The 15,449-nt window shown below is 32.2% G+C and overlaps 1 protein-coding gene across 1 annotated transcript in view; it reads left to right on the top strand.

Moving 5' to 3' along the window:
- Positions 1-15,449, top strand: part of LOC132703818 (pancreatic triacylglycerol lipase-like) — a 51,124-nt gene that overhangs the window by 17,236 nt on the left and 18,439 nt on the right. The window contains exons 2-4 of the mRNA XM_060673313.1: positions 102-370; positions 10,698-10,938; positions 11,003-11,115. Coding sequence (XP_060529296.1) covers positions 102-370; positions 10,698-10,938; positions 11,003-11,115 — 623 coding nt within the window. The remainder of the gene's footprint in view (positions 1-101; positions 371-10,697; positions 10,939-11,002; positions 11,116-15,449) is intronic.

Genomic DNA, 15,449 nt, shown 5'->3' with positions numbered 1-15,449 from the left:
AAATTAAACAGTTTTTTAAAAGCAAAAACAAAATTGATATCCTTTCCTGAATACAGTTGACCTTAAATATTTTCATAGCCCATATTTTTCTTCTGTTGCAGACATAGTCGGTTGTTTTAACCTACCACACAAGAACTCTCCGTTACAAAAGACGCCCGAAGATCCGAGGATATTGAGGACCAAGTTTTATTTGTTTACGAGGAAAATCAACTTCTCAACTCCCGAAATTCTGTATTACGACGACGATGGCAAATCTCTGAGCGAGTCCAGTTTCAATGTGTTCAATCCGACCAAACTCTTAATCCATGGATACATGAGCAAATGGAACGAGAAAGGAGCAGTCAGGGTTGCTGACGCATATTTGAAATTGGTAAGTTTATTCATTGATTTGGTTTATTGCATCAATCTATTCTATTCTATCTGCGGTGGGTCCCTCTATTTTATTAGGGCAGATCTTTCGATCCACAATGCCCGCCAGTCTTTATTTCCTCACCTGGAACAACCCTGTACTCTTGAGGAAGCACAGTACCTCCTTCATGGGCAGCCCTAGAACTCCAACTGAATATTCCACCAATACACATCTGTATACCGGATTAAAGTAACGATCAAAGATCTTTTATTTAGGTTAATGAGTGTCGACACTAATGTCAACTAATGTTTTCATTTCTAATCCGTAGCCTACTTATTCTATTACGTGCCACTCATTTTAATAATAAAAATAAAATTGTGGAATACCAAATAATCCACGTACGAATTCCAGAATGAAAAACGATAATAAACGAAGTCGACCGAGGCACTGACAGGTCTAGGGTATTATTACAGACATCTTGCTGTAATGGTGAGATATCGTCTGCCTGCAAGGCGCTGGTTCGATAGTCGTTTTATTGACATGTTCTTTTTTAATTTCTACCCAAATTAATTGACTTCTTTAAAAATCAATTTGTTCTGATCTCAATTTGTGTGTCATTAAAAATGGTGGAAGCTGGAAAACCGATTAAATTATACCATTGGTCTGTAGAGCATCTTGAAATTCATAGCAATCACTGTTTGGATTCTTGCTACGATTGGTTTTATGTGGTCAGCATATATAACATAACGCTTTCTGAAATCTCTGGAATAGTGAGTCAAAAAAGGAATTTTACCAGCAAAACTGGTCACACCGGTCAGTTTTACGAACAAAAAAAAATGAAACCAAATTTAATTTTTTATTTTTCTTTCAAACATATTCAATTGAAACCCCATTGGTAATAACAATGCGTTTTGAATTCGGATACATTTTTGCAAAATAGCATCAGAATCAGAATTGGTAGCCCGTGGGCCGTGGCCAAAGTAAAGTGATACTTTGGGCACACTTCGTCAGTGAATAATTGGCTGTTTTAGAGCAGAGTACAAAATACATATAAAATAATAAATCAGACAGATCATCAGTCATTGTGAATAAAGATTTTGCTTTTTGAAGGATGGTTTTGGTCGTTGCTGCCCTAATATCGGTCTGACAGCTCAGTTTGAGTCTATCAACTTTAGCCTGGCGCTTATTTATACTGGTTTGCTTAAAACGTGACGATGGAGCGATGAACATGAAGAATACTTGCAACCTAGTGACAATTACTTCCATCTTCGCAACAAGAGCGTTAAATTTTGCGCAAAGATAGCAATTGGAAATTGTGGTTCAGTCGAACATCTCTACTATCCGTGGTGCGGTGGTTCAGTATTGGTTATAAAAAACCTTTAACAACAGAAGCAATATGCTTCTTAAAAACGGAACCCTAAAACGAATACTTGAAAACGGTGCAGATAAAAGTGTAGAAATTTGATTTGCTTAAATAAGTTGAAATAGCAAAGCAGTTTCCTTATTTTGCGACAGAACCTCTGGCGTAACTATTTCAGTAAGTTCTTTATTTGTAATATTTAAATGAATAATTAATGCATGTCTAATGTAAATTCATCTAAAAAGCAAGCTGTTGTCTGTATACGAAAATTCAATTTATGAAGAAGCAATTGCCAAAATGATTACTTAACTTACATAACATACTTCTTAATAACTGATGCAAACCTATTTACCCACACCGAATTTCAAAATTTTATGCTGCACCTTTTCCAACGTTATTGCGAAAAATCATCTTTAATAACTAATTTTCGGGACATGTTTATATAAACTTTACTATGTTTGTTTTATATTGTCGAACACTAAAGACTGCAAAATTCCACTTGTAGTATATTTTCATTTATTTTACGTAAAATACAAACCGTTTACTCCTAAACAAATGGCAATAATTTGCATTTTACACTTCAGACAATTTCGCTTCTTTTCGTGTTTATGGTATAAATAATTAAAAATAATAAATATAGTTACGAAAGTTTTTAAAAATTTGGTTTTTACTCTAAATTGCCATTTTATTATTTTTGAAAACATCGAAAAAGTTTTGTTGAAAGAAGTTGTTTCTTTTTAAGTTTTTCTCAAATGTGACAATTTTCTAGAAAATTGAGCAAAGTTGTTTTTTTTTTCAGATTTTTCCAACACACCTTTTTTTGGTGCACCATAATTAAAAGAAATAGGGATCACATTACTGAGAAAGTGTTAAATTTATCTTAATCACTGTTACATTTACAGAAAATTGTTTCTAATAAAACTTTGCAATATTTTCAAAAATAACCTAATTTTATAATAAAAAATGCCCATGGTGACAGGTAAAGATAAATGTTTACGAAGTTTATAGCAACAAACATACCAACTATCTCATGATCAAAATTTGCCAAATAGTATATGCTTCAATATGCAGGCTCTAGTGGACATACTAAAGACTGGCATATTACGGTTGATTGAATTAAAACTCCCATACTGACAGCAGAAACGTATGGAACAGCGTTTTACTCTTTAATAGAAAATACTTATATAAAAACAAAAATTTTAAATATAACGAATAACACCTTTACTACTTAATATAACCATTAATATAAAGCAATCTCATTAATGTTATTAACTGTACTATTGAATTGTTTTATAGTGATCCTATTGAAATATAATATGTGGATCAAAATTATATGTTAAAATTATATATTAAACCAAATGTTCTGCAACAAACAGGAATAAAAAACACAAATAAATCTTTTAAAAATCCACATATGACTATATAAATGCCTGGGAGTGAAACTTTTCATGAAATACAACTGGTTTATACCAAATCAGTGTGTATGCCTCTAATATTTCAAAAGTAAAAAAAGGGAAACATTTTTTTAGAAATCAAAATCAACAAAATACACTATAATTTAAACGATTTAAACATTTAAGGAAAACAAAGACAGAAATATTCAGATCGATGGATTTACACATTAACGAGAAGCGCAAAGTTCTGTTAAATATTTTAAATTCATCGGATCTTTCAAAGTGTTTCTGCCACTGTCAAGCACTCAACCCTCAAAAGCTATCTTTTTTTAAAATATATTTATAACAGCAATATGATCCAGAAGCATGTTATATAACCTAGCTGCAAAATAAAAATAATGACGATGGCCAATTGTCTTTGAACAGGTCGCGATAAAAAGTGGACGTTCCCCTAGTCTCGTAGTTATGTTTCACTGACTTTAATAAAATCTTTTATGTATGTATCGGAACAAAACATCACTAGAGTAACCAGGATATTTTTGTTGATTATTTTGATAATCCATTTATGTAGTATGTCTTGAATCTATAGAATTCTGTAAGACAGATGTCAATAGACAGTACATAACCTATGAACTTGTGAAAGGGTTAGAATGTCTGGAAGGTACCTAAAATGCCGCAAAGTACTCCAGATATTTTTAACAACTTTCTGAATCTGTAAGTCACATTTCAAATGACGGTCAATAATTCTTGAAGGATTCGAATTCTGAAATCTCTGTATTGTCATTTTTCTTTAGCGGCTGAAGAATCGGCAAATTGTTGCTGTATGACGTAAGTGGTAAATATCAGGTTTTATCGAAATTTAAGGTTAATTGATTGCACGGAAACCACACCACAAATGTCATGAAATTTCTCTATGCTCTCTATGCATTTCTTTAAATTTTCCAGGTATTTACCTTATACATTAACGCAGCATCATCGACAAAATTTATTATTTTTCCATGAGAATTTAGGTATCAGGTACTGAGTTCTATTAGCAAGATAGCTTTTTCCAATTTAATGTATTGTAAGTCCACTATAAAAGATTATATTGGGTCCTGAGTCGATCTCCCTAAATCCATATTGACGATTTGGTTCCTATCTTTATTATCTTCTCCAGAGCCAAACACAATAATTTACAAAACAATTTAATTTGCCATCTTAATTATTTGAAACATAATATGGGATAAAAGATTTTTTTGATATTTAATGTGACCTCAGAACACTGCAGTAATATACAGCCTCCAATTAAAATATTTGACAAATATTTCCTTTCCTTTATTTTTTGCTCTCGATTTAATTTATCTTAAACATCGATGATGATAAATAGTCACTTTAGTAGGTTATCGTATATCATGACAAAAATATAGTTCTAAAAGTTGGGTTTCACATAGCGTTAAATATTTTAGTGCCAAATTAACTGGCTCTCACAAAAATTTCCAGATTTAAAACCATGTTATTTAGAGGCACATAATAAATTATTAAGTGAAGTGAAATAAAAAAGAGATACTATCAGAATAGGAGTATTTTATAAAGAAACACAACAAAAGCTTGTTGGCAAGTAGTTCTTCAAATAAAATGAACAAAAAAAAATCATTGAACTTTTGATAGATGCTCAGTGACGTTTCGAATGTAGCAAAGGACAACAGTGACAAGCAGGGTCTTTGGAAGTTTGAGGTGAAGTGTATTTTATGATGGAACGTTTAATATCTCTAATGTGTAAAGTATTAGAGAGGAGAGCAGCACCCTTCATCACAACCTTCCAAAAACAATGAGTCCGAATGCAACCCTACACTTGCCACTGTTGCCCTTCCCTACATTCAAAACATCACTGACTACATATCAAGAGTTCTTAAGAAATATAGCGTCTCTCAACATCTTAGGTCCGTCAAAGACAAAATTCCGTTTGAGATGCCAGGAGTCTAGTAAGAGGAGTAAAGAAAAATTTGCAGAGACCGGTCGGAGAAAATATCAACTAGGCTCAAAAAACACGAAAGAGCCTTACGACTAAGACAAAATTTTGTTTGAGATATCAGGAGTTTACAACATTCCATGCATATGAAGAGGCCGGAAGAACAATATGAAGTAGGCTCAAAGAACAGCAGTTTGCCGAACACAATCACGAAACCGAACATCAAATTCTTGCCTGTAATCAATTTTTCTATAAACGAAGGATCCGACCATCTATACAAATTAATAAGCAACCAAACAATGAACCGTGACCCAAGTCTGTCATCAACATAGGAATCAGTCATCCGACACAATTTTCACGTCCCTCCTTTAGCTCCGCTCCCTCAAACAATATATAACCGACGTAGGAGGAATCCAGGAGATTTGTAAATAGTATTACAATAGCCGGTCCAACTTCCTTTGAAAAAAAGATCAAAATCCTATCATTGAGCCATGAATTGTAGCAAAATAATAACCTTTTAAGAATGCACTCATGGAGGCCCTTCAGAAAATGGTATGCAAGATTTTAAGAGTACCATCGAAAATGGTTTTAAACTTTGTCCTTTTGTTTAGGTATGTATCGTTGAGTCCGTCTGTAAAAGTCACATTTTTAATGCTTATCCTTATCAAGTGCGCTAGTGCTATAGACAGATTCATATCTAACCACTTGCTCGTGCTCATATGTCTAACAAATTTGTTTTTCTCAACAGCGATTATGTGGACTTATTCTACTTATGCCTAGATTTGTTTAAAAGAAAGGTATACAACATTCTTTTAAGATTGTCTATTATTGAACTGAGGTGGCTTTTACTTGATGAAAATCCATTTATCAAAATAAATAAGAACTAAAAGTTCAGATTTTCACGAAATTACATATTATGACATGACAATTGTTTCGACAAATTAAATGTGCTAAAGACACGGTGTTGTCGAAACAATTGTCATGTCATAATATATAATTTCGTGAAAATCTGAACTTTTAGTTCTTATTTATTTTAATTGTCTATCAGCTTAGGAAATATGTAGTAAAATTCTTCCTAAGGCAGTTCTAGTTTCCTTGGACGCCCAAAATCTATTTTCTAGTATAAGCATAACAAATATAATACACAATATTCTCACTCAGAGACAAGTCAACACTCTATTATAAAACAAGACTTGTTAGATAATTTAATAGGTTGTTTAGACCAAAATTATTGTGAATTTAGTGATTTAGTGAATTTTATATTGCTAAAGGACACTTAGTCCACCCATTGAATCATATTAATTCAATATATAACCGTATAAAATTTACCATAGGCACGGAACTAGATAACTCTTTAAATTTTCTGGACCTAACTACAACTAAATTAGAGAACAAATTAGATTTTCCCATTTACCATAAACCCTCACACACGGATACAGTAATACATAATAACTCACATGACCTTCGCACCCACAAAATGGCTGCCTTTTATTCTTTTATCCACAGATTACTTAGTATAACACCGTCCACAATTTTTTTTTATGAAGAATTGAATATTATACATCAAATACCTTTAAACAATGGTTCCGATCCCTCTTTGATAGATAAGATTATAACTAAAAAACAGTTACAAAAAACTCTAACATCTATCTACACCATATTAATCACCGAACCCTAAATTTATAAAAAATAAAATATATAGAAGAACTTAGCAAGAAAATTTGGAAACGTCTATTTAAATGTAGTATTAAGATTAAACTGAAAACACCATACGATTTTTTTTTAACAATAAAATCACAATCATAAAAAAACTCAAAAATCCGGAGTCAACGAGTTGAAATCTGGACGAAGTATCAAAATTTATATCGAACAAACATTTAAGAAAGACATTAACGAACATAAAAGAGCGTCTGTAAATAAAAGTTCACAAGTTTGACAATAATTTTGATATTTTACATAATGAATCAAAAACACAAAACTAAAATTGTCATATTGTTTATTTGATAAAGGCACGGGGTTGCCGAAACATATGTAATAAATTAATACATAACTGTGAAAATCTGAACTATGTAGTGTGATATGTTTAATATGTGCTATCCTGTAATTGGGCAGAATCGTCTGTCTGTTGATAGCCTTTGGGTTTGTAATGAAATAAATAAATAAATGTGCTATGGACAATTAGAAAAAAATATTTCTGTATTCTTTGACGAATCAGAAAAATCACAGTCTACCATGTCAAGCAAATATTTAATAATGAAGGATTACGAAACCTACGGTGCGACAAAATTAGGTAGTTTAAAATTATCAATATAGCCTACAAAACCAAATCATTACACTTCAACCGCTATTCTTAAAGACACCACAGACCACAATTATTATTCACTACCATTTGCATAAATATAAGTCCGATAAATATTCACTGGCACCAGCATGAACCATACATATAATTTATTGATACGTTCGCGTCTTGTGCAAACACGCAAATTGCCACGATAAAGTGAAAGCTACTTAATAATACATCATTCATTACCAAATTGTCCACGAAAAAAGAATTACAATGAATAACACAAGCCCCATGCAAAAGTGTGTGTAGGTCAACTTCTTTAATTTGGGTTTCCCGGCAACATTGACATATTTTATTGATATTTTTGATTTTCTTAGACGTTGATTCCTTATTGGTATAATTAAAATATTATTCCAAGAATTAATTATTATTAATTATTGAAGTATCTGCTTAAAAAACAAGTGATTTAGAAGCAGAGAACAAAAAATTAATGATAATTAAAGTTTCATTTCTGGTAGCACCAAGCACCACGAATATAAAGAAGTTATTGAGCGCTAAACCAAGACCGTAGGACCTTAGTTTTTAGGAATTTTACTAATTTTATTTGCCCAAAAACAAACAATCTTACCTGACAGAAAAATAGCAGCCCGGATTATACATTCCCACTATTTTTTTTGCTTATTGTATCCAAGAAAGGTTTGTATAGCCAAATAAGTATTAACCAAAAGTACACCTTACCTAACTGATACTAATCAAATCGTCATCATATTTAAAATAGGTTGTGTGACCCACTAAAAGCGAAAGTGCAAAAATTTGCTTTCTATTTAAAACAATATAACGGTTATTACGGAGATATAATTAATGCCAATTATCTACAAAACCAAAATAAATTAGAAGTTAAAAAATATTTCACATTTTTAAGCTTTACTTTAAAAAACATTCGCGTAAATTAAAATTAAATATATGTGTATAATCTATGACTAACTAACAACTGATTACAGTAACGTTTAACACATTCTCGTTTTCATGGTGAATGGAACATTGAATGTGGTCTAGTAGTTAATGGTGAGGTTTACAAAAATTTTTAATTAATTTACAAAATTGAATACGGAATCTGCCCCTTTTCTAAGCAGATAAATATGAATTATTCCGTACCTAGAAGAATAATTATTATATTAATAATTATTTTATTTTCTGCAGTTGGAATTTTTTATATAAATATTTAAATTAAAACGGCGAGACTTAAAAACTTGAAGCAGATATCCGTAATTCATCCATGAATTTTAAGATTTGATCTTGTAAAAATAAAATCAGAACAAGAGGAAACACCAAATAAGGAAAGATCAGGAGCAAATCCGAAATAAAAAGAGATAAGTGATGACAAGAAATTACTAAGAAAGGAAAATCAAGAAATCAAGGGGAATAGAGAAATTACACTCCAGGTGAAGGAACTTTGAAAGTAGCGTGGCTAAAAAGGAAAAGGAGAAAAATAATGCTGGGGTAATAAGATGTAAAGAAATTATCAGCAAGAATCTGGCGATAATATTCTATGACCCAAATGAAGACGATAAACAACAATCAAGGACAAATTTTGGGGAAAAATTACGGACATGGTTGAAAAAATTAGTGATAAATATACTAATGAGAGGAAACCGCAGTATATATGCCTTAAATAAGTTATTAAAAAGTAAAAAAAAAATCTGAAAAAAGACAAGATGAGCGTTTACAGAACAGTCATAAAGCCCATTGTTATGAGGAGAACAGATTGGAAGTCTGCCAAAAGTAACCCTTACCACTCCAAATGGGGGAAAGAAAAGGCAAGAAAGGCCAAGGACAACATGAAAAGCACACGGATGAAGGGAGAAAGCTGCAAAGCAAAAACTGACCTGGTGGTTCACAGTGGATAGTACCTTAGACGTTTACGGCGAACGGTAAATTGGATTGTTCTGAAAATTTGATTAGTTCCATAAGCGATGCTTTGTGAATAACAAGTTCCTAGTGGTTTTCGAGAAATTAATTATTTTCCTAATTTTTCGACCAAAACATAACTTCAATAAAGCCAGTAGAATATTAAAATGTTGGAGGTACTGTACATTATTTCTTAATATCGAAATTAGTTCTATATCATACAGGGTTGGTCAAAGCTAATGATTTGCCTACGAGATACAAAATTCATGAAAAGTATATTTCTATAAATGGAATTCTCTGTATAGTATTACATATTCTAAGAGTAAATTAAATTTCCATTCGAATAAGCGAAAGTTTCTCTAAAAACTGGATTACTTTGACATCATCATCTTTTACATGACCAAGGACTAACGAAACGGATCCTGGTTTACAACACATGTACAAGAGAAAATTTGTTAGAATTAAGAAAAGCTCTACAAACCATTTTACTAAACACATTTTAGAAACTATTTTCATTGACAAAATGAATCCAGTTTTTACACTAGGGCTCCGAAGTGTTCACCATTGCAACTTAAACACATTAAAGTCTGTTGCACTGAACTGATAGTAGTAGCCTTCTTTATTTCGGATGGATCTATTTGTTCAAAGCATTTTACAATCCGATGACGTAACTCTTTCTTGCTCTTCCGCGAGTAGAAATCGATTCGTGACTTTAACGCAGCCATAGGTAAAAATGTAATGACGTGAGATCGTGCGATCTAGCCGGCTGGCACCTCTTGGGTGGAGTGAGTCGATGCTCCATCTAGTTGGTACCAAAAAGTAAGAAGTTCCTGGATGCTAAGAGTCTCGAGAAAATCATTCACCACTGTTCTTATGCCAGATTAATTCAGATTTCGGAGAAACTTGCTTTTATTTCAGAAACAATTATTGAAGTATAGACATGACAGATCATTCTAAAAGAATTTAATTTTCTCTTAGAATAATTGATAAAATACAGGGTGTCCCATTTAAAATAAAATGCAAATTCTATTCGATATATCATTAGGCTATGTTCAAAATTCGAACTTTCTATTACACGAACGTATTATTCAAAAATAATCATTATGATGTCAAATTTAAAATTTCAATGTTGATGCCACTTTTTCGAAGAAGCGGCAACATCGTTCTCTTAATAGCAACTTTAGAAAAAAGAAACGAAGGAAAGGACTTTGTTGATGTACGTTAGCAGCGTAGCGCACCAATGTATACGCACTTTAAGGTACCATCGTGGAGGTGTGTTTATTTTTTTTATTGATTTTTATTTTAAAATTGTATCTTGGCATTGTGACGTATATAAAAGTTCAATATTTATACATAAATAAATCAATTTTAATTTGAAGAAACTCCGATCGGGTGCATATACGAAGCAATAATTGGCATATTCAGAACGACCTAATTACCCTCCTCTGTTGCAGTACGACTGCAATGTAATCCTCATGGACTGGAGAATGGGCGCCAGAGGTCCTCAATATACTGCCGCAGCAGCGAATACGGAAGTAGTGGGCAGAGAGCTCGGCACTTTGCTGTTGACAATGGTCGAAAAAGGATTAGACCCCGCCAACATACATTTGATCGGGTTTTCTTTAGGTGCTCACGTGGCGGGAACGGCATCGGAAACTCTAAAAAGCAACGGACACCTTGTCGGAAGAATAACGGGTACGTTACTAAGCAGACAGGGGATCACCGCTTGCAGATCGGATAATCGGATTTCTTCCATTAGGTTTAGACGCGGCTAGTCCCTTATTTAGGAACGACCATTTTCGCGAAAAGCACAAGAAATTGGATAGTAGTGACGCGAAATACGTCGATATTATTCACACGGATTCTAGCCCGGTAAGCTAACACCCTTTTCGCCATAAAAATAGAATTATAAGGAAATTATCATGTCTAGTACAAGGTCTAGTTTGCTTATAATTCGCCACCCCTCTTAAATTTTGTATTTCCTGTTTCCAAAAATTTATCCAACTAATTCTGAAATGTTTTTAAAATATTTAGCTTCAAACTTGTTAAAATGTAGAAGCAGACCCCAAACAACTAGATCAATGGTATCTTTCTTTAAGGAAAAATGCATCGCTTTGATTACAATTGCAAATTCAATTAGGGTTTATTGCCAAAAATGGTGTTAGATCATTATGATGAAGATCAAAAACTTGAAATTATACGCATATTATATACCTGTGCCGCCTAGAAGGACATAGAAAACAGCAAGGGAAAGAAATTCTTCAAATAGGAAACTGATATTTTCAGTCGATGAAAATGATTTAATGAATTAATAACTTGTATTAATTTATAGACAATCTTAGAACCTCCGCTGAAATTGCTAGAAATTTTGGAAAGTCAAAAAGAGGATTCATTCAACTTTTAAGGAATGAAGATACCATTCTTACAAAATTTTACCCTTTCAAGAATTGATAGACGAATATAAGATTAAAAGCTTACGTTTTGGCGAAGATATGATGGGGTGTTTTCTATTTCTTGTAATAAATAAGTTGAGAGGTGGCGAATTAGGGGAGAGAACACACCCAGTACGTAACGCACAATAGTGCAAACAAATTTTCAGACCATCTGGGTATTAAATTTTTAAGTTTTAGAAAAGTCACCGTCATTCAGCAACATTGTATGAAATCAGTTAATTGTCAAAATTATATCAAAAAATCCGCCGCGAAAAACATATAATTTATCAGTCAAACAAAGATTTATACATATTTATACATATATAAAATGTAAATATATTTTATTAATACTTTGTAACGTTATTGGATTTATAGGAGTTAGAGTAGATAACGAACATTTTGAAACGAATTTATTGAAAGCAAATTCCTGTTAATAAATTTGTTCCGTCAAAATTTAAAATACAAATTATAAAGACATTTAGAAATTTTGGAAATTAAATTCTGACAATAGAAATCTTGTACAATCAATTACACTTTTTTTTTTCATTTTTTATTAGGTGTCGATCAAAAAATCCAAAATTTCACAAAATCCAAAAATTTTACATTAAATTTAACTTCAAATTAAATTTTCCCTCATTTTTATTCTATATAAAATTTAATAGTAGATAACTATAATAATATTTTACTATTAAAAGAAAATTTTATTTAAAGAAAACAAATTCCTGATCACTAAATTTGTTCAGATAAAATTTAAAATAGAAATTTAAATTTTTTGGAACAAAAAATTGTTTTTAATTTTCTTTTTTTGTTTTCTATTTTTAAGGGGGTTCACTAAAATTTCCCAAAATCCCAAAAATATTGAAATTTAACCAAAATTATTCCTTTTTTTAAATTCAATTTTCCTTCGTTTTTCTGCTATGTAAAATTTGATAGTGAGTTTGACCTCCACGTAAGTTCTTAAGTGTTGTTCTGTAAATATGTGTAGCATGCTTCGAACCAGACTATCGATATATGAATGTGGTAGATTCGTCCATAGCAATTTTACCTTAAGACATACACTTTGTACAAATACAAGGACTCTCCGTTATTAACGATAAGTAAAAATGATACATTTTAAGATACTTTTTTAACTTGCTTCCAGCATGTAGAACAAATTCCACTAAAAATGAGGCATTGAATGTTAAGAAAACTGCAGGCACACGTGGATTACAATTTTTTCTTGGGCACGTTTTACAGTAAATAGAAAATACACAGATGCATAGACGCCAATACCAAGTTCCATTTTTAAAAGGGTAAACTACTGGATTTAAATTTGGGCAAGAAATTGTAAGAGTAGGAATTAAGTCATTTTGCGTTAAACAAATTACAAACTTCTTCTTCAGTCCTCTTTTTGCCTCTATATCACATACATTCTCTGGGTTTCATTTAGATCCGTTATATTCACTTTCATGACTAACAGAAATGTAATTGTAACAATTTAAGTACTCTACTCGTACTAGCTTACCCGTCAATTTCAAAATTAAATTTCTGTTTTTTATCCTTTTGCTCGTAAAAAGCAAAAGATATTGGTATAGTGTATGCTACATTAATGATTTTCTTGACATCCAATACCTCATTTTTAATTGATTTAGTTCCCTATTTTAGTCGTTCACTGTAGTTGTTTGGTTATTTTGTAAGTAGACTGGGATAAAAATGTCCTCGTTCACTGCACTTTACGATGCAGGAAATCAACAGACAAAACATTATAAATATAGGTAAGCGTCTATTGGGTATTGCGATTTCTATGGCGCCAAGTACCCATGGTTTTAGCGCGTACTTCCTTGTGGCTAGCCTTTTTTTATTAAATGAACAGAAATGTCATGGCTATCTTCAATTTTTAGATAAAAATGTGAGAACTGGCCTGGATAAGGATTTTTCACGTTCAATAAATTGACGCAATCAGTTTTTTTTACCTTTCAAATTTTGATATATAAACTAAACATCCTGATTTTTTTTAAATAATTTTGTTAGCCTTGTTATGAGCTTTTCAAAACAACGCAACGCAGAAGAGTTATTTCAAATACATCTTTATCTTTAATTTTATATTTTTTTATAGAAACTTCAAAAATATTTCCGCCATTTTTTCTGCGTAGACTTTCTCGTTTAGATATTTTCAGCAAATTTCTTCGACTATTAATTTCCCAGAGCACCAAGGTGCTAAAATAATTATAATTTTTTCATCCATATCATAAACCCTATTTCTTATTATTCATTCAATAAATTGCCAACTTTTTGATCTTCTCTATATGTGGAAAAACTATACCAAAACTTTTAAATTTCTAAAGGAAAACTACGAAGTCATATTTATTATTACAAGTTCACTTTCCCGGGATTATTTGGCACTTGATTTTGGTGTAGACGGGACGCGATCGAGGTTGTTGGTTTTTTTTTATTTATTGTTTTAAATATAAAGTCATATAAACGAACAAGATTTCCGTGTTCCGGGTTCCGCGACAAAAAAAAAAGTTACTAATATGATATCGGCTGCAAATTATTTTAACAATTTTTTCGTCGATTCAACCAATAGTTTTGAAAAATATGTTTTCACCTCATAAAAATACCATTTCGGCAGACGTAGGACTTGCAAAGAGCATGTATTTAAATCCCTATGTATGTACAGAAGTAATATAATGTTGTCTGTCACTAAGAAATATTCAGCTGGTTCGGACGGCATTCCATGCGCGGTGTTAAAGCACTATTGTAAAACCGATGACATATCTCATTAATTATTCCTTTTTAAATGGATCCTTTCCCAGCATTCTAAAAAATGCTGTGATCACACCACTCTATAAAAAAACGTTGCAAGAATTATTTCAAATTATAGGTTTATAGCACTCCTATCCGTTTTTTCAAAAATCTTCTAAAAACCACTGCATTTAAGACTTTCAAATTTTTTGGAAAGTCGAGACCTTTTTTGCGGCATACAATTTGGTTTTCGAAAAAAGCTATCAACGCAGGATGCCATTGTCTCTTTATGCAAGCATATTCTTAGCAAGTAAGAAGAAAGGCAGCAGACAGCATGTCTTTTGGTTAGAGGTAACACCTTAAATTGGTTAAGCTCTTTTCTTGGGGGTTGTACGCAGTTGGTTAAATTGCGAGATACCTTAGGATTTGAATACGTCTCTGATTCCATGTCAGTGAATGTGCCTAGCGGTGTACCTCAGGGCAGATTACTCGGTCCTTTATTGTTTTAGTGTTTATAAATGACGTGTTTTCATCTTTTCCCTTTTTGTGGATGATGTTCCAGTTTCTACCCTTTCTGCAGCATCGTCTGAGCAACTTAGCATTGCAACCAAGACAACTGTTAAGCAAATGAAACATTATGCAGAAATTAACAAATTCATATTGAATGAAGGTAAAACTAAGATGATCGCCTTTTCAACGCGGGATTTAAATAAGAATTTATTAGTACGCTTCAATGAAAGCACAATCCAGCAGAAAAGTGTTGTAAAATTCCTCGGAGTTTATGCAGACACGAGACTCTCCTGGTTCAAACAGGTGAACCACATTCTTAAAAAACTTTCTGTTTACTGTCTTGTCATATGGAGGCTCCGCCATCAGGTTTCTTTCCCCTTGTTAAAAATGTACTATTTTTCGTATATCTATTCCTCTCTCAACTACGCCTTGATTTGTTGGGGAGGTTCCCCACGTGCGGAGCAAGTCTTTAGGATGCAGAAACGCGGACTATTTAAGCCGTGGAATTTTTCATGTCGAGACCTATTTCCACAACACTTA

Source organism: Cylas formicarius, unplaced genomic scaffold, assembly GCF_029955315.1.
Source record: "Cylas formicarius isolate icCylForm1 unplaced genomic scaffold, icCylForm1.1 PGA_scaffold_6__28_contigs__length_40554024, whole genome shotgun sequence".
NCBI classification, from domain to species: Eukaryota; Metazoa; Arthropoda; class Insecta; order Coleoptera; family Brentidae; genus Cylas; species Cylas formicarius.
This window is presented reverse-complemented; position numbering and strand designations above follow the sequence as displayed.